The sequence below is a fragment of the Diceros bicornis genome, chromosome 5 (assembly GCF_020826845.1).
Source record: "Diceros bicornis minor isolate mBicDic1 chromosome 5, mDicBic1.mat.cur, whole genome shotgun sequence".
Classification (NCBI taxonomy): Eukaryota; Metazoa; Chordata; class Mammalia; order Perissodactyla; family Rhinocerotidae; genus Diceros; species Diceros bicornis.
In genome coordinates, this window is record NC_080744.1 from 78,081,132 (window position 1) to 78,101,928 (window position 20,797).

Here is a 20,797-nt window from a genome sequence, read left to right on the forward strand (position 1 = left end):
ATAGAAAGACTAGTCTGTGACTTCAGACAACCGTAGACTGAGCTTCAGCTCTACTACAGATTGAAGAGAATATTTTTTGAAATCATACCAGCTTAGAGAGTTAAAATTGGCTTGCCACAAACTCACCCATGTCCAACTAAATTAAACCAGCCTTGTTCATGATCTGATTTTGCTCTGGATGAGCAGTGGCTCCTTTACAATTCAGTGTACATGATCTTGTTTATTTACTCTCTGGGCCTCAGTTTCCTCATCTGTAAAATGGGAATATGCATCCCCACACAGAGTTGAGTGATTTATTGTGAGTCCTGCAGTGAGCAGGACAGACACTAACCTAGCCCACAGGAGTGTCAACCCTGACTCCATCATTACGCCACACGACACTATGTCTGGAGACAGGGAAGCTTGTGACCAGGTTGGCAGTTCCTCAGTATCATCGAGGACCCAGACACACCCAACTTCCTGCTCTTCTTTCTTTAGCCGGTTCGTGCTGTCTCCATTCAGGCACAACGTGGCTGTAGATGCGTCTGGCGACACATCCTCACACAACATGGTCCAGGGCAGCGCGAGAGAGGCCCTGTCTACAGCACTTTTGAAGGATGTGCACCACTTTCCCAGTAGCTGCCCCAGCCGATTTCCTCTTACATCTCAGGGCCAAGTGACAGCACGTAGCCACACCAACACTAGCAGGCGGCATGGAATTGCATGGGTTCTCTTGAACCTATCGACATTTCCTCCACAGGGCAAGAAAGCAATCTCATCTCACCTGAAAAACATCAGACAGAGCAGGGGTCTGTGACCAAGGATGGGAGGGAAAATCTATTGGGTAGGCAAACCACAGGGTCTGCCTATAAATGTGGACCACGTGCCTCATTAGTGTATCCCCTGTGCCTCCTCCCCACCCCCATCCCCCTCATTTCTCTGCTAACAGCCTCCGCACCTTCCGGCTCTTGAGAGGAGCCACTGCCAGCTTAGATCCAATTCAGAGGATGAATGAGGCTGGCCCACCTTAATATTAAATGTGTCAGGCTCTCAGCTGTTACAGCCACTATGTTCAGTTTTATGCCTTGTAAGCAAGAATCTTGTAATTTTCTTCCACTTTGTGGCAACCCAGTTTTAATATATCCCAGCCTGGATGTTTATAAAAAGGCTTTGTAAAATCAGATGAGACAGGTTGCTATTTCACAGCCTAGAAAAAAAAGTTACCAAGTGATGGCATCTTATTTCCAATTATGTCTCTGACAGGGCATCCAGTGGCACCATCAATTAAAGCCTTTAATTGCATTTCTCATTTAGTTTTAATAAGATGACTTGCAAGGGGTGAGAATATACCAATTTGTTAGCATAAGCATTAGCATCTTCGTATAATAGATGTCTGTCTATTTAATTTTGTAGTGTTAATTTTAATACATGTTTTCATTTAGAATTAAGGGTATAGTTATTTTATATTAATAAAACCACTTATTAAAATGCAATTACTGAATCTTAACCAAAAAGCTCTGTAGAGCAGATAGGTATCCAGTTTAAACCAAGTACTGATAAGGTTTATTGTATTAAACTATGTTATTGGGGTCATCTGTTCAGCAATAACTCTCTGACTCTGAATTAAATGTACTTTTGAGGGTTTTAATTTCTAGCATTATTTGCAGTCCCTTGTCCTTCATGTTTCATTACTTATTGCTGAAAGCAGTAACACTCTTTATCCAAATTAATTCTTAATAATGACAGATGGCTCGTTGGAACGTAAATAATGTGATGTCCCTCCAACTGTTCCAATCTTATTAGTATTATTCTCTTTCTTAAAAAAGTAAAAGTTCAATTAAATGTTTTCACAGCTTCTTGGAAATATCTATTATAAACATTCTCACTTGATTGAAACTCTACAAAGATTTGAAGACCCCAAAAGGTGACTGTTATAATTCAGGCCCCAAATAAAAAAATGTATGTCACTAGTAGTTTCACATAACATTAGAAATGCAAGATAAAACCATTCATAAACTTGAAGCAATTTTTTAAATAATTTTAATATAATCCAAGACATGTAAGATGATGTTTGTGTTACCCAGCTTGAAAGATAGCATCATCATATGAGCCAAGCTGTAAAGCCTTTTCATGTATACTTCTTTTCAAAAGTAGTTCTGAGCTCAAGCAGCCCCCTCGCCCCATCACCCCCACCCCCACTCTGCCTTTCCAGGGAGAATGGAGTCTTCTGTCTCCATCATGGAGATTCTTCTGCGTTGTTCACCCAATTTCCCTCCTGTTCCCCATCTTTCCCTGCTTTGGGTTATCACCTCATTTTGGTGTACAGTCTTCCCTTGGTATCTGAGGGGGACTGGTTCTAGGAACCCCCACAGATACCAAAATCCATGGATGCTGAAGTCCCATATATAATATGACATAGTACAATGAATACAGTGGGGCACTCTGTATCTGCAGGTTCCGCATCTGTGGGTTCAACCAACTGCAGATCGAGTCAGCGGATGCAAAACCCGTGGATGTGGAGAGCCAACTGTAATGCATCCTCCAGAAGCTTCCAGAGAAAGAGTGAATGAGGATGTCTTGACCCAGATTCACTAGAAAAAAGAGCCTGAGGCAACTCAGTGCTGATTCTTTATTTTGGAGATGCAATCCCAGATTTGTTAGCAACTAGTTTTATTGAGAAATAAGGCTGCTAGGAATATTCTTGTACAAGTTGTATGTTTTCATTTCTCATGGGTAAATACCCAAGAATAGAACTGCTGAATCATATGCTAAGTGTATGTTTAACTGTATTAGAAATTGTCAAAAGATTTTCCTAAATCATCATGCCATTTTACATTCCCAGCAACAAAGTAGGAAAGTTCCAGTTGCTCTGTATCCCCAGCATTTGCTGTGGTCAGTCTTTTTAATATTACCATTCTAGTAGGTATGAAAAGATGACTTAAGGTGGTGTTAATTTGCGTTTCCTTGATGACTAATAACATTGAGCATCTTTTCATGTCCTTTTTGACCATTTGTACATCCTTCACAGTGAAATATCTTGTCTTTTGTCCATTTTTATCAGGTTGGCTGGTTCTTATTGATTTGTAGGCATTCCTAATATATGCAATTACAAGTCCTTTTCAGAAACATGTTTTATGGATATTTCATCCCAGTCTTAGGCTTCCTTTGTTATTTTATAATGGTGTCTTTTAATGGGCAGAAATTTTTTATTTCGATGAAGTTAAATGTATCAATTCTTTTCTTTGCCAATCCCAATAATATTCTGTTTTTTTTCTGGGACATTTTATAGTTTTAACTTTTATATTTAGGTCTATGAATCTTTCTAAGTTTAGCTTTTATGTTTATGTCTATTATCCACCTCAAATTAATTTGTGTTTGTGATGTGAAAGGGGTATTGAAGTTTTTTTCAAATATCCACTAATTCTAGCACCACTTGTTGAAAAAGTACTTTCCTTTCCCCATTGAAAGCTATAGGAGCCTTTATAAAAAAAAAAAATCAGTGGCCATAAATGTGTGGATCTATTCTGGTCTCCATGTTTTGTTCCATTGATCTATTTGTCTTTCTTACACCAACACTATCTTGCTTCCTAGAGCATTATAATAAGTTATGAAATCAGGAACAGTAAATCCTCCAACTTTGTTCTACTTCAAGATTATATTGGCTATTCTAGAACTTTTGCATATCTGTGTAAATTTAGAATCAACTTGTCAATTTCTGAAAAGTAGCCTTCTGGGATTTTGATTGGGGTTATGTTAGATCAATTTGGGGAGAATTTGGTATCTTATCAATAAGGAATTCAATCTATGTACATGATAAATCTCTCCACTCATTTAAATCTTCTTTACATTTTCTCAGGAATGTTTCTAGTTTTTCATCTAGATATAACATATCTTTCATAAAATTATGCCTCTGTATTTTATGTTTTTAATTCCTTTTTTAAAATAGTTTCTTGCTAGTGTATAGAAATACAAATAATATTTGTATATTGACCTTGTTTCCTGGGATATTGCTACATTTAAATTCACTTATTAGGTCTAGGAGTTTTTTGGTAGATTCCTAAGTATTTTCTACATAAATAATCATGCTATCCACTAATAAGTATAGTTTCATTCCTTTCTGATCTTTATGCCTTTTTTTCATGTCTTATCACACTGGCTCAGACCTTCATCAGTATTGAGTATTGTTCTTCATCTTGGGTTGAAAGCACTCAATATCTTGCCATTAAGTATCATGTTAGCTGTGGGGTTTTCGTAGATGACCTGTACCAGGTTATATTCCTAGCAATTTCAGTTTTGGAGGATGTTTTTGCTGGATACAGAACTCTAGATTGGAGATTGTTTTCTTTCAGAACTTGGATGTCTTCGTTCCGTTGTATGTAGGCTTCTACCTTATTATTCCCCTTGGTATGTAATATGTCCCTTTTTTTCCTACTTTTAAAACTTTCTCTTTAATTTTCAGCAGTTTTACTCTATGCCTTTGTATGGTTTACTTTGTATTTATTCTTGTGGACATTTATAGACCTTCTAAAATCTGTATCTTTCATCAGTTTGGAAAATTCTTGTCCATTATCTATTCAAACATTGCTTCTGCCCCATTTGCTCTATTTTCTTGACTATGTGAATCATAGTTACTTTGAAGTCCCTGTTATCTAACCTCAAAATCTGGATTACCTGTGTGTCTTTTTCTATTACCTCATTTTTCCCTCTTGGTTTTCAGTCATTTACTCTTGTTTTTTTTTTGTTTGGTTGGTTTTGGCTTTTGGTTTTGGCATACCTAGTAATTTTTGATTGACTTCTAGATGTTGTGAATATAAAATTGTAGTAACTCCAAATGATGACATCCTCCTCTAGAGAGGGTTTACCCTTCCCTCTGCTTGTGGCTAATTACCTTACTCTGGTGAGAAACTGCTGAGTTGAGGCTGGGTTCCAGTCCTAGTAAGGCTTAGTCTACTTTAGGTTCACTCCTGGTCTTCCAGTATTTTCAGCTCGTCCTATTGTATTTTATGGGACCTCCCTCCCCTGGTGGATAGTGAACTCTATCTCATGAGGCTTCTGAAAGAGTCTGTGTTATATCAAGAACTGTCATATGTCTGAGATTTTACTCTTCTTGCAAGTTAATAAACTAGCCTGCCATGGCTTCCTGGATGTTGGCAGAAGACCTGAGACTCCTGGGTCATAGAAGAAGGACACTGTTAACATTTAAGGCACTGCAGCAGTTTGGGAGATCCACATAGGAGCATTTTGATTCATGCAGAAGTCTGCAGGGGTGGTTCTGAAAAACAAAGCATAATCAATGTACCACCCTCCCCCCATGCTTTCCTGGGTCTAGGATATTCCTTCCCCATATGCTAGGATTGTTGCTGTCCCTCCACCATCACAAAATTGACGTGTGCCATCACAGTATCTATAATTTACCCTTTTCTTTTCAATCACCCCCTAATCACAACAGACCTCTCATCCACAAAGGTCAACCATATGAGGGACAAAAGCATTTTTATAAAACTGAACCATAATTGAGTCTGAATCCCCTAAGTCCCCTCTTGGCTGCACTGCCACCCAGAAGGTGTGGCAAACAGGCCATCCTGGGGTTGCCATTAGGGAAAAGAAAGAAGCAACTTGGCCAGAAATGGTCACAGTGGAATTGAATTTTCAAAACAGGTCTTCCCTGTTCATCCTGCTTGTTACCTAAGGAACAGTTGGTAGGGTATGATCCCTTTCGGAGACAGCCACATTCAGTGAAAAAACTGCCTTACTAAGGTACTGTTATGGACTGTATGTTTATGTCCCCCCAAAATTCATATGTTTAAGGTCTAACCCCCGGTGAGATAGTATTTGGAGATGGGGCCTTTGGGAGGTGATTAGATTTAGATGAGGTCATGAGGGTGGGGCCACCAGGATGGGATTAGTGTCTTTACAAGAAGAGAAAGAGACCAGAGCTTTCTCTCTCTTGGCCATTTGAGGACACAGTGAGAAGGTGGCCATCTGCAAACCAGGAAGAGAATACTCACCAGGAACTGAATCTGCCAGTGCGTTGACCTGGGACTTACAGACTCCAAAACTGTGAGAAATAAATGTCTGCTGTTTAAGTCACCCAGTTTATAGTATTTTGTTATAGCAGCCCGAGGTGACTGAGACAGGTATACGCCAGGAGGAGGTGAGGAAGGGAGAGTCATAAATCTTTTTGAGTCTGTTTTTTAGAAAGCCACCCCAACACTCAACTGTACCAGATGCCTGTGGATGGTAGGGAACGTGGAAAGCCCATTGAATATCTCAGTTATCAGTTCATTATTGAGTGGGCTTTTTATAAAACAAACACCATTGTTAGACTGAAGATGGTCTGGAAAGCCAAAAACATACACGATTAGTTTCAAGGATCACAATGGTGTGGCCTGAGTTAACTCTGCTATAAGTGTCAGCAGCAATGAGGCAGAATCAATAACTCTAAAAGTCTGTCTGCCAGGAGCAGGCAGGAACAATGCATCCTCCTCTACCACGAGACAAATGGGTCGACTCCTGGCAGGAGTCCTCCATGTGGCATGCAATGGAAGCCTCTGCAACAGAACTTGGAGTCCTTTACTAGGTGCCCCTCTGTGATGGCAGGAGCATTGCCATGCACAGCACAGTGAGAGGTCCAGGCAGCAATGGTGGTGGTCTGGGAGGTACAGCCTTGACAAGCAGCTTGGTTCCAGTTGATCTCATCAGAGGATGGACCTTCACCTGCATGTTGATGTAAGTGACCCAGACAGTTTGATCAGCACCTGTGATTTGTTATCACATTTTCTGGCTCCATAAAGGAATGTCTTTAATCTACCAGTCTGTAGTTTTTTAAGGGGCAGATCAAGCTGCTAGGCCAACCAGTGTAAGGGTGAGTAAAATATAACAAGCTTCATCAAGAGAGTGCTGGCCAGAGCTATGAGAATAGCCTTGAGTCCTGCCCACTGGACAGAGTTACCAGGTCCACTTGCAGTTCTACAGAGCTGGTGCTGGGGCCAAACAGCCACCACAGCCCAGTGGACTCCCCTAGGTTTCAGCTTAGTCAAAGCATCAGGGCACCAGCCTGGGCATTTAGGGGACTCTGCATCGAGGGCCCTGCTGAGCCAGAGGCTTTGGTTCAGGCAGCAGAGAGGGGGGTAGTTTCTTCTAGAGGGGCAGCTACTGCTTTTTCATGTAAAGCCAAGAGGGTTCTGCAACCAGGCCAGCTGTGTGCTTAAATATACTATTTGCATCTGACAAGTGATCCTTGTTGGGCCCTTCTCACCTTGTTAGTTACTCAGGCTGAGTTTACCCACCCCAAAATGGGAATATCAGACCAGAGACACTGGGCCTCCATGGGTGAGGCGTTCAGTTTCAACAAGAGCTCAGTAGCAGGTCAGTTTCTGCGTTTCCAAAGGGATGAATGTAGCAGCCATGTCAGGGAGGTGACACGTCTGAAACCCCAAGGAGCACCTCCAAGTGGAGGCCACTTCCCCCCGCCAGAGCTTCCAGTCAGCAAAAGCATCAGTCACAGACACTTGTAGCTCAAGGGCCATTGTGTTTGTATTCAAAGGTAGAGAAGGTGCCAGAGCTTGCTGGACCACTTCCAACATGGCCTGATGGGCTGGCTCTACTCAAAGGGCAATGATTTGCAAGTTGGAGGACATAAAGGACCAAGTAGAGTGCCCCAGTGAGGCACATTCCATGTCCAACCCAGAGCCTAAGGAGGTGCCTCCTTTTGGCAGCGGGGGTTGAGGGGGCTGAAGAGACAACACTTTTTCCTTGACTGCCAGAGAGATTGAACATTGTGAACTCTGCACAGCATCCCAAGAAACTTGACTTGATGAGCAGGCCTCTGAATTTTGTTGGGACTTATCAGCATCCACCAGCTGGCTGAGGTATCACACAGTCTGGGCCCCTGAGACTGAGCTTCTGACTTGCCAGCCAGCAGACATCATCAGAGTGAAAGCTTGGTCACCGTGGAGAGAGGCCTTTGTGCTCAATCCAGACCCATCTGCTGGTGGTTAATGGCAGGGGCATTTTCCCCATTAGTGCATTTATACCTGTGGATCTTCTGATTGGGAGAATCTCCTCTGGTACTTATGGGATGGGACATCCAAGCATATAACCTCTCAATTCCTATGGTACCTTCAGGTATAGAAGTATCAACGAGACTACATTGGATTGGCCCAAAGAGCATCATACACAAGGTCACATAAGCCTCCATTTCCCACTGTTAACCTACCCAACCCCCATCGCTTGAAGTCAGGTGCCCCTTCCTCCATAACTGGGTAGGATGGTGACTTTGGCACCTGTATCCTACAAAGCCATACAAGTTTGAGTTCTTCCCCTCCATGAAGTCTTCCAGCACACTTGAACAGATATATATGACCTTTGGGCCCCCTTTGGGATAGGGAGCCCTGGGTCCCGTCCCTAATGATATTTTGTTAAAGTAGCTGATGTCAGGTAGAGAAGAAGGGAGGGACCAGGAGGCGCATGGAGAGAGGCAGCTCCCAGCCAGTAAGCCAGGCACAGTCGCTTTCACTTCTGAGTACATTGCACAGCTCAACAAAATGAACTTCCAGTGTTTTGGTCCACCCAAAGTCCTATATCTGCTTTGGGAGATTCCTTGGAACTCCTCCTCACATGGGAGGAGAGTGAACAGCAGCCACCGTTCATTCCTACTGCTTACTGCTCAGCCTCTTGACGTCTGTTAACAGATAGGATAGTGGTACCTTACTCATTATCCTCTTGCCCACTGCTTGAAGAACAGCGTTCTGTACAGGATCCCGGGGAATCTTCTGCTATTCCCTAACCTGGCCATGAGCTTCTTGTTTGTGTTGGTTCCCTTTGCCCCCCAAACCCCATGAAGTGATGCAGAAGCAGGAACGTGTGGATCCTGTCCATGTAGTGGGTTTACATCACAGCTGAGGAGCCCTAAGCTTAGGAAACTCCAATCTTTTATAATGGGCTGTAAGCACACCTGCCCAAGCTTTGTCCTGGAGGGAGACGTTGTCTTTATTTTAGTGGATAGTGAACAAATCTCTCCTCTGCCACAGAGAGAGACACAGTCTTCAACTTCCAAGGCTGTTTGCTGTGCTGCTGTCCTTGAAAAGACTTTTCATCCTCGCAGAGTTGTCAATGCCTCTGTAAGATGCACAGAAATGCGAGGCCCATGGAAAATTGCCTCCCAACACTCTGCTTTTGGAGAGGCTTTACATGAAAGGTTTTAGCCTCCTGCCCAGTGTAACACAGTCCCAGTGTTAGTGAATGTCCTGATGGGAGAACCAATGTGCTGTGACTCCAAGTCTCCACCACCAGCTCTTCTGGTGTCTGGGTCTCCAGCAGTGATCTTCCACTGGTGTTGTCCACACCCTTGACTTTCCAAAGTCTTCAGACAAGAGCTTATTGCACTCTGTAGGCCCCTCTCTATGGTGGTTCCAAACTCTGGTCCACTTTTCAAAGCTTTCTGCTCAGGTTTTCAGCCTCTCACCCCATATGCAGCAAAGGACCTCAGGAAAAAGCCAGATACGTGCTTAAGGCCTCCCAAGTCTTGCCAAAAGCTGTGCTGATTTCTCTCTCCTTGAGGTGGCCCTCCGCCAGGCTTTGCACCCACATTTGTATGTGTCCTCAGCCATCTACCCCCACCCAGATTTGGCCAATGCCTCCCTGGTAAAAGCAGCTGCAGCACTGGCTTTCCTCCCTGAGGTTCTCCTGTCGCTAGTTGCTCAGCTCATTTCATTCCTGGTGCCTCCACAGCTTCCCGCTGCCCTTCTAAAGGTGATTTCTGTGTTTTATCTCACTTTTCTCACTAAGGTAGCCAGACAGGCAGATTTGCTATCAGGTACTCTATCAGTCTTGGAAGCAAGAGACCAAAATTGATTATTTTTTAATATCCAATTTGTATTCCTGGAATAAATCCAACTTTGTTATAATGTCGTAATCTTTTAAGTACTACTGGATTCAGTTTGCTAAATACTTTGTTTAGGATCGTTGCCTGTTTGTTCGTGAGAAGGACTCACCCATTCTCTTCCTCTCTTGTAATGGCCCTGTCAGGTTTTGGCATCAAAGTTGTATGGGCCTCATAAAACAAGTTGGGAAAAGTTCTCAGATTTTCTGCTCTCTGTTCTCTCCTTAAATGAGTGGAAGAATTCACAGCTAAAGCCATTTGAGTCTGGAGTTTTCTTTGGGGGGAAAGTTTCTAATTATGAATTCAGTTTCTTTAAAGGATAGAGAACTGTATATATTTTCTAGTTCTCCTTCAGTCTGTTTTGGTAAATTTTGTTTTTCAAGAAATTTGTCCATTTTATTTGCCATTTTGAAATGTATTGACATAAAATTATTTATAATATGCATATTATGTTTAAATGTATATTATATGTAATGTCCGTATGAAATGATGTTTCATTTTTTGTAAATGATATTGAAAACTTGTCCCTTCTTTTTCTTAAGTCGTTAAGAGTTTAGCAATGACATTACTCTTTTCATAGAACCGACTCTCAGCTCTGTTTGATTTTCAGTATCGTATTTTCTTTTCTATATCACTGATTCTTTCCTTTACTATTTCAGCCTACATTGTCCAAGTTTGATTTGCTGTTACTAGCTTTGTGGACACTTGCAACATTTACTTTCAGCCTTTTTTCCCTTTTGGTATATGCATTTGAAAATAGAAGCTTCCTTCTAGACACTGCTGGAGTTATAGCCCACATATTTTTATTAGCATTCAGTTCAAAATATATTCTAATTTCCTGTGATTTCTTCTTTGACCCATAAGTTATTTGAAGGGTGCTGCATAATTCCTAACATTTGAGGATTTTCAACTTTTCTTAGTTATTTCTATTGATTTCTAGCTTATATTTAGTGTAGTCAGGGCACATACTCTGAATGATTTCAAATCCTTGTTGAAATTTGTTGACATTTACTTTATGGACCATCATGTGGTCAATTTTTGGAAATTTTTCCACATGACTTGAAAAGAATATATATTCATTCTGCAGTCGGTAGGGGCAATGTTGTATATATGTCATTTAGGTCAAGTTCTTGAATTATGTGTATCTAATTTCTACTCAATTTTTTGTTTGTTGATTGTTTCGTTTATCAAGAGAGTTCTGTTAAAAATATCCAGTTTTGGGGCTGGCCCGGTAGCATAGTGGTTAAGTTCACGTGCCCCTCTTCAGTGGCCTGGGGTTTTCAGGTTCGGATCCTGGGCATGGACTGACGCACTGCTTGTCAAATCATGCTGTGACGACGTCCCATATAAAGTAGAGGAGGATGGGCACAGATGTTAGCCCAGGGCCAATCTTGCTCAGCAAAAAGAAGAAGATTGGCAACGGGTGTTAGCTCAGGGCTAGTCTTCCTCACAAAAAAAAAAAAAATATATATATATATATATATTTGTATATCCAGTTTTGATTTTGGATTTGTCCATTTCTCTTTTGAATCTGTCAATTCTTGCTTTATATATTTTTAGGCTAAATCTTAGTTGTATATACATTTAGTATTGTTATATTTTCCGTTTGACTTGACTGTGTTATTATGAAATATCTCTCTTTATCCTGTGCCTTAGTAATATCTACTTCATCTGAATCAATAAGAACTTCACCAGCTTTACTTTGCTTAGTCTTCAAGTGGTATATCTTGCTGTACTTAGTTACTGTCAAATCTCTGTGTCATTATATTTACAGTGTCTTTTGTTGGCAGCATATGCTTGTTTTTTTAAGCAAGGCTGACAATCTCTGTCTTTTAATTGGAGTATTTAGTCATTCACATTTAATATAAATACTTTTGACATATTTTGGTTTAAATCTATTATCTTGCTATTTGAGTTTTTATTGTTGTATTTCTTTTTTCCTCTCTCATATTCTTTTGAATTATTTAAGAATGTTTATCATTCTGTTTTCTCTTCTACCAGCTTGTCAGTTATACATTCTCTTATTATTCTTTTAGTGGTTACCCTACAGTTTCCAAAATGCATCTTTAAGTTATTCAATTTATCTAAAGTTGGCCCTTTTACCACTTCCTGCTCAATGTAAGGACCTTAGAATTTATGTCATTTATTATGCACTCCCGTATTTTGTGCTATTGCTGTCATGCGTTTTAATTCTACATACAATTTAATCCCCAAAAAGACATTTTTATAGTATTGCTTTAAACAGTCAATATTCATTTACATTTACGAACGTACTGGCCATTTCAAGTCTCATCATTCCTTATATATACCCTGCTTCCGCCCAAGATCATTTTCCTTCTGCCTACAGATCTCCCATTTGTATTCTTTACTGCAGGTCTGATGGTGGCTAATTCTCTTTCTCTTTGTCTGAGGTATAGAATTCTAAATTGGAAATAATTTCCTTTTTACAAAAAGTCTCGCTGAGGTTTTGATAGGAATTGCATTTAACCTATGGATCAGTTTGGAGAGAATTCACGACTTTACTATGTTGAAAATCTTCCAACTCATAAACATGGTATGTCTCTCTACTTGTTTAGATCTTCTTTGATTTCTTGCATCAGCATTTTATAGTTTTCAGTGTACAAATACTGAACATATTGTGTTATATCTATATTAAAGTATTTAACTTTTGAGTGATTGTAAATGGTATGATGTTTTTTAATTGGGACCCCATGTGTTCATAGTTAGTATGTAGAAATACCATTGGTTTGTATATGTTGATCTTATATCCTGTGACCTTGACAAAAATCACTTAGAGTATTTTTTTTGTAGCTTCCTTCTGATTTTCTATATAAACCATCATGTCCTGATGGTTTTTCTCTTTTATCATTTTCTTTCTGTCTAGAGAGATTCCTTTAACCATTCTTTTAAAGTAAGTCTGTTAGAAACAAATTCTCTTGGTTTCCTCCATCTGACAAGATGTTGACTGCCCCTTTATTTCTGAAGGATATTTTTGTTGGACATAGAATTCTACGTTGACAGTTCTTTCCTTTTAGCCCTTGAAAAATATTTTGCCACTTCCTTCTGACCTCTGTGGCTTTTGATGAGAAATCCACTGTCATTAGAATTGTTTTTCCCATATAGGCACAGTGTTGTTTCTCTTCAGAAGAGTTCAAGGTTTTTTCTTTGTCTTTAGTTTTCAGGAGTTTGACTGTGATGTGTTTTGGCATGAATTTCCATGGATTTTTTTCTGTTTAGGGTTTGCTCAGCTTCTTGAATCCATGTTCGTGGGATGTTTATTTGTTTTTAAAAACTTGGAACGTTTTCAGTGATTATTTCTTTGAATACTTACGTCAGCTCTACCCTATTCCTTCTCTCCTATGGAACTCTGGTGATGTGAATGTCAGATCTTTTGTTATAGTCCCATGTGTCCCTGAGATTCTGATCTTTTTAAATCTATTTTCTTTCTGTTATTTGGATCTGGTAATTTCTATGTTCTACCTTTACATTCACTGATTCTTTTTTTTTTTTTTTTTTGGTGAGGAAGATTGGCCCTGAGCTAAGATCTGTGCCAGTCTTCCTCTATTTTGCATGTCGGTTGCCACCACAGCATGGCTTGATGGGGGGTGTGTAGGTCCGCACCCAGGATTCAAACCCGCAAATCCCAGGCCACTGAAGCGGAGTGCACGAACTCAACCACTGTGCCACTGGGCTGGCCCTGACGGTCACTGATTCTTTCTTCTGTTCTCTCCATTCTGCTATTGAAGACTGAGGTTTTAAATCTGTTATTGCATTTTTTAGTTCCAAATTTCTCATTTAGTTTTTCTTTTTGTCTTCTATTTTTTGGGTGAGCCTTTCTGTATCTTCACTCACATTTTCTATTTTTTCATTTGTTTCAAACATGTTTGTAATTGCTTGTTGAAGCATTTTTATGATGTCTGCTTTTAAAATACCTGTCAGATCATTCTAACATCTGTGTCATCTCGATGTTGGTGTCGGTTGATTATCTTTTTTCATTCAATTTGAGATCTTCCTAGTTCTTGGTGTAAGTGATTTTCACTTTAAAATTGTACATATTGAGTATTAAGTTATAAGATTTTGGATCTTATTTAAATCACATGTTTTAGCAGACCTTCTCTAGTAGGTATAGGCGCCCATTGACTTGTAACTTCTAGATGGGGGTGGAAGTACAGTTTCTCCCCTCTGCCTCTGTTGACACCTTTTGAAGGATGGGCTTCTTGGTACTACTGGGCAGGAGTGGGGGACCTCTTTACCACCAGATGGATGTGGAAATCCAGGCTACATAGGTTCCTGATTGACAGAGGTAGAGTCCACATTACCACCCAGCAGGGTTGAAGTGCTGGCTCTGCATTCAGCATTCTCTAAAACCATCTGGCAGTGAGGGAGCAGGTACTGAGTTACTCATTACAGCCTGGTAAGGTTGGAAGTCTCAGCTCCCCACTCAGCCTCTGCTGGCAGGGGTGATGGTGAGTTACAATTTTTTAATGTGGTGTTTGGCTAGAATACAGCAGTTGTTGTCTAAGGGGCCACTGTCTTCCTAAGCTGCCCCTTTCCTGGTATCCTGTCTGGAGATAGCATGATATTCTTTTGTCTGCCCCCATTGGTATTTCCAGGGTGGCAGCTTCCCCAGTATCTAGTCTGGGATTTATAAGGCAAAAAGAAACTCCAGGGAGCCTAACACCATGTTGTTCCTCGGATCCCAAGTTTCCTAGCCAGCCAGCCTTCTTCTCCACTTTTCCATCTCCCTATGTTGTTTTATACATAATGTCCAGGATTTTTAGTTGTACTTAGTAGAAAGAATGGGGGAAATATATCTACTCTATCTTTCTGGAAGTGGAAGTCTCGAGGTATGTTAATGAAATTTAACATGACTAAGTAGCTATGATGGCTTCGATGTATTAAATTAAATGTAAACCATACTTTCAGAGGTATGTGTGCATCAAAAAAGAAGGATAATTCAAGGAAAAAAATAACTTTCAGGAAGGAAAACTGTATTCAGGGAAATTACAGAAAGAGGAAATTTATGTTATGTGTAAAATATGTTCCTAGATTCAAGGAGAGAAGACTTTTGGCCTTGAGTTTCTTAATCCTCTTGCTAATTGAAGGGAGGATTTGGCCATTTCTTATCTTAAAAGGAAAAAAAATCTATATTTTATTTGGGAAAATGTAGTCATAACGCTCTACCTTCCCAATGAATTTCTCTAGAAATCCTCTAGAAAATCATCCAGGGGCCAGCCTGGTGGCGTAGCAGTTAAGTGCAGGCATTCCGCTTCGGCGGCCCGAGGGGTCACAGGTTCGGATCCCGGGCATGCACCGACGCACTGCTTGTCAAGCCATGCTGTGGCGGTGTCCCATATAAAGTAGAGGAAGATGGGCACAGATGTTAGCCCAGGGCCAATCTTCCTCTGCAAAAAGAGGAGGATTGGCATCGGATGTTAGCTCAGGGCTGATCTTCCTCACACAAAAAAAAAAAAAAAAAAAGGAAATCATCCAGTGGTGTTTCTGCTTACCTAGCAAACACACAATGGTCCCTGCCTGTTCTGGAATTCTGTTCTAAAGTGAGCTTCTGTTCCAGGTCGCCTGAACTGGTGGTCTACTGTGTGCACAAGCTGTAAACGGCTTCTTCCTTTGGCCACGACAGGTGACGGGAACTGCCTTTTACACGCCGCCTCACTGGGTAAGCTCCAAAGCATAGACAGAGGGTGACAGTGCCCCAGGCCCACTCTGCACGTTGGTAAAGGACAGACATATGCTAAGTAGAACCACACTCATCACTGTCCTCCGGAAGAGTCCCCAAGGGATGGAGCCAAAAATCCAGCCCTTTATGTCAAGTACCTGGCAGGCTGGGGACACAGAGCACACATGAGAAAAGACCTGATATGATAGAAGGAGGCCTGAGCATGAGCTGCAGGGATGGGTACTAGAGATGGTGGCCTAGAGCAATCAAAGAGGACTTCCTGGAAGAGGTGCGATTTTACTGAGACTTGAAGAACTTGAAAAAGTATGAAAAAGGACATTTCAGGCCAGACAACCACATGGATAAAGCATAAAGGCAGAAATTAACAGGGTGTTTGGAGGCAGGGCTGAGCTCAGTTGGGCTCAAGCAGGAAGTTTGGGGAGCAGTGCATGAGGTTGGGTAGGTGCAGAACCACCATATTGACTGCAGTTGGTGCACTTGGACTGACAAAAAGACAGACATAGGCACCGCTTGGGTACAGAATATCCAGCAGAGAAGTCAGAACCTCATCCAATGGAGATGTGAGCTTCCTGGTCTGAAAAGCCACACCAACAGGTGCACTGGAGTTGGTGGCAATATTTGGATAACTGAGGGTCACAGTAGACTTTCTAGAAGCTCAGTTGTCCCTTTGGGACCCAGCTTTGTATACATAGGCCGAATCAGTTTTGACAGGCAGGACTGGATTTGTGCCAGGGACCCAGGCATCATGGCCAGCTGTACCTCATCAGTCCTGACATGTAAGGTCTCTCTCCAGGGACGGGGCCCTCAGCTAAGAATATGGTCTTTGTTGGTCAAACTTGGCCCCCCAGGTAAACATGACCTTAACTCGATGCTGTGACTCAGAGCAAGGACCAGGCCCAAAACCTTCTTCAGACCTGTAGTAAGGCCTGTTCTGGAAGAGGTGGGCTGATGAGCCTGAAAGGCGTAGAGGGAAATGCACGGGGTCTGGGAAGGACTCCGGGAGGCCCGGAGGAGAGTGGAGCCTGAGAGCAAGGGGAACAGTCCACATTCCAGGGGCTCGAGAGGGATGAGGGAGAAGATGAAGCTATCGTCTACCTGCTCCCTTTCCGGTTTAAACCTAACACACTTCTATTTGTTGGCATTTTTGGACACTTTTATAGGTGTTCCACATTCATCATAGTAAGAAAATAAAAATCAGCAATCCCACCACCCAGCAATGGCCACTTTAACATTTTGGTATATTATCTTCCATTCTTTTGTCTGTTCTTCCTGTGAAATTATGATCTCACTGTGTTCGCAGTTTGGAATCCAACATTTTTCCCTTAAAATTCTATTGTGAATTTTCCACCCTGTTATTCTTCAAAAACATGTTTTTACTAGTTGTGTCATGTTTCATCATAATGTATTAACTATTCCCCGATTATAGAACACATTTCACCTTGTTCTGTATAAAACCTGGGGAAAGAATATAAAAGAAGAAACCTCTCATCTGTGTCAGACAGCAGCCTCGTTGCAAAGTCTCGGGCGTGAAAATGCCTTTGTCCTTCAGAAACTGCAGTGTGCAGCATCACTGTCCCCATCAGTGCCACGGGTGGGCAAGGCCACAAATCAGAAGGCCACACACTCCTGCAGTCTTGTCTGATGGCAGATGTTTTCCCTGTGGGCACGGTGGGCCTCCCAGGTCTGCCTGGGAAGAGAAAACCTCCCATAGGCGGGCCCTGCTCCAGCAGCGAGAGAGGCTGGGCCATGACTGAGCCTGGGGTTCAGAGCCAGTTGGTTCTTTTCCCCCAGTACTTGTTTTCCTTTTGTACTCAAAAGGCTAAACCCCACAGGAGCAGGACTGCCCAAAGCAGCCATGCGGCACTCACCAGCAATGCTATTGAACCCACTGAGCAGGCCTGACATCAGCCTAGGGTTGTAGGGCCCACACAGAAATGGCAGGAATCCTGGAGTCAGGCTGATGGGCAAACATTTATGGGACAAAGAGACCCTCTTTGCAAGAGATACTCAAACAAGGAGCCGTGGGAGCTTAGACGGGACACGGGACTTGCCCTACCTGGGAGAGTCCCAGCAGCAGCTGCAGACAGGTCTGAGGGATGAGAAAGGTCCACTGGGCCTGTTTACAAAGGAGCACTGATGGCCAGCCGCTTCTCTCCCATTGTGCTGTAAAAAAAGACAAAAGCCTGGTTTGATGGAAAACCCACGGCAGCCCCCGGTTTTTGCGTATGTTTGCACTAAAAGGAGCACAGCCGGATTGAGCCTTTAAAAATATCAGTCAGTGCAGGTCACTCCTCTTTGGAAAGCTCTTTCAGAGGCTCCCAGCTTGCTTAAAAGCCCACCATTTTACTCCCCACCTTGTCCCCTCGATCCCAGCACCAGCCACCTTCCCCTCTTGCTGATTCTCAAGTATGCCGTGTGGGCCCCCCTCGGGGTCTGTCCTGGCCTTTCCCTCTGCCTGGGATGGTGACTCAGCAACCTCCTTCACCCATTCAAGTACTTGCTCTGCTGTCTCCATTCACCCCACCACCAGTACCACCACCACTCTGTTCATCTCTCCTTATGTGACGTGCTAATTCAATGGCTGCCTCACCTCCCCACAATGTGTTCTGTGAGATTTTAGGAACTTAGTCTGTCCTAAGTTGGTTGCGCTGTGTGTATTCCCAGCACCTAGGGTAGTGTCTCACTCCTATTATGAAATAAGTATGGAATTAATTAAGTGGAATTAATGGGATTCAGTTGAATGAATAAATGAATGAATGAATGAATGAATGGATTCCCCCACTCTTTCCCCATATCCAGGGCTGTACCTCTCGTTGGTGCTTCTTCCATTGGTTGGGTTTCTTGACCACATCTGAGCTGCCTGAGCACATGCTCAGAGATGGCCAGCTTGTCTTTTTAACCCCTGCATACTCAGCACAGGTAGGGGAGTGGGTGGAGGGAGGAAGCAGACACTCTCTCCTGGGTCCAGATTTGTGCAGGGGTGTCCCCTGATCCTCTGCTTCTCAGAAGGTCGAGATGCCTTAGGGATACAGACATCAGATGTGGCAGACCCTAGAGGAAGCCAAGGTCTAATTGCCATCCTGCCTTGGACCCTATGTGAGGACACGTCACCAGCCTATCCCCACAGGCTATCTCTCACTCAAGCACGAGACCAGGACTATGGACATTAGGCCCCTCAAAGCAAACCTGAGAGATTGAGAGTGGCTTGCCAAGGATCCTAGAGAGAAGCAGCACTTGGTTTCACCAACTATTGTTCGCGTACTTGCATCGATGAGAAACATTGGGAAAAAGAACAGAGAGGAATTGCTAGCTAATCATGAGAACTGAGCAGCTGACTAATGAGTTATCCTTGTGCATGCAGACGCGGGAGGCCAGGCCCGGTAGTCGTGGTGGTTTGAGTTACCTCCTGGTTTGTCCCCCTTCTCACATCCTGTCTCTCTCTTCTGCTCCTCACGGGCTTCCCGGCTGCAGGAATGTGGGGGTTTCACGACCGGGACCTGGTTTTGCGGAAAGCTCTCTACACCATGATGAGGACCGGGGCTGAAAAGGAAGCCCTGAAGCGGAGGTGGAGGTGGCAGCAGACGCAGCAGAACAAGGAGGTTGGTACCTATGGTGTGTCCAGAACGTGGGACCCACACCAGGCACAGCCGCGGGCCATGGTGGAGTCCAGAGCTGGGCCCCAAGACCAAGTCTGTATCGTGAGTCCAGGCAGAAATGGCTTCTGGGACTAGTAAGTCCTCCCCCATTTAAATCCGCTGAAGAGGAGCCCGGTACACTAGCTGAGCCCTGCCACCCGGTGACCACACGTCCTCTCACACCAACTGTCCTGGCATAATTTTGAAAACCAACCACCTTCACTCTCAGAGGTGTCCTGGCTTAGATGATGAATTATATGGTCACCTATGTCAGGTCACTGCTGGTGGTGGCGTGAAGGCCAAGTACAGCTGCAGGGTGGCCCCAGCACTGCCTGCGGCCCCAGCCCTTGTATGTGTGCTCAATCCAGAAAGAATCCAGTCATCCTAACCATGGTGAACATTAGCGCTTTGCTGTCCTAGAAGAAGAATCTGCCTGCTTTCTGACTGAAGTTGGCTTGTTATCCCTTTAAGCTTTTTAATGGTCAGCCCCCAGCCTGGTGTGTGTGCAGGTGAATGTTCGGTTGTTCTCACCCCCTGGGAATGACCTTTGTTACTGGGGGGACTCCCAAAAGCATTGAAATTCGAGATTGGAGGTCCTGAAAAGTATTGTTGATAGCAAATGGGGACAGTCTGTGGCCACTAACAAGTGGGCCTGGCCTGGGTCCTGGTCAGGCTTGGACCAAGCCGGGAGGTCCTGCTCTGCTGCCCAGGCTCGCCTGGTTGGGGAGGGCAAGGAGGTCGGCCCGCCTCCTCCTGAACTGGCTTCCCTTCGTGCCAGTCAGGGCTGGTGTACACCGAGGAGGAGTGGGAGCGAGAGTGGACAGAGCTGCTGAAGTTGGCCTCCAGCGAGCCGCGCACGCACTTCAGCAAGAACGGCGGCACGGGAGGGGGGTAAGTGCGGCCCCCAGCCCCCTCCCTGCTCTCCCCAAAGGTCCCAACATTTTTCCCTTAAAATTCTTGAGCTCCAGGTGGCCAGGAACAGTGTGGGAATTGTTGCAGGGGAGCGTGTGATACCCCCAAGCTGGGGGAGACACAAACACTCCTGCCGTCAGACAGATTGGAGGACGTAGGGCAGAGTTGTGGGGGAAGGCTGGACCCCTCCCAGATGTCTGGGGAAGTGGACGCAGCCCCCACATGCATTTTGCAGGCAGCAGCACAGAGCTCACACGTGCTGCCCCACCCCAAAGGCAGGCAGCAGCGGCGGTGGGGGCTCACTGGCAGCCGGCCTTTGGAGGTGGCACAGGACAGTGGTAGTTCCTGCACACTGCCATTGCATTTGCCAGGCTCTGAAGCCTCAGGCTGCTGGGGTTGGGTTTTTTCCGAATAAATATCTATTTAATTTCTGGCTTCAAGAAGTCTCATTGAAAGCAAAAGATCATTAATTCAGCCCAGCATCTCCCGAATGGGCTCCGTGTATACCATGAGTGTTCCTGCAAAAAGGCTTTGCCCGTTGTGCACGTGCAGGGAGCAGCTTGTTCCTGCAGCCCCAGCCCGAATGTTCCAGTGTGGGAATGGAGGGTGCAGCCAAACTGGGCAGCCACGAAGCCTTTGGCCCCAGCATTTCAAAAGGCGGGCATATGCTCTGGTTCCTACTTTTTGAAG

The 20,797-nt window shown here is 43.6% G+C and overlaps 1 protein-coding gene across 1 annotated transcript in view; it reads left to right on the plus strand.

The window, feature by feature from the left end:
- Positions 1-20,797, plus strand: part of OTUD7A (OTU deubiquitinase 7A) — a 194,323-nt gene that overhangs the window by 112,201 nt on the left and 61,325 nt on the right. The window contains exons 5-7 of the mRNA XM_058542267.1: positions 15,438-15,539; positions 19,032-19,159; positions 19,974-20,086. Coding sequence (XP_058398250.1) covers positions 15,438-15,539; positions 19,032-19,159; positions 19,974-20,086 — 343 coding nt within the window. The remainder of the gene's footprint in view (positions 1-15,437; positions 15,540-19,031; positions 19,160-19,973; positions 20,087-20,797) is intronic.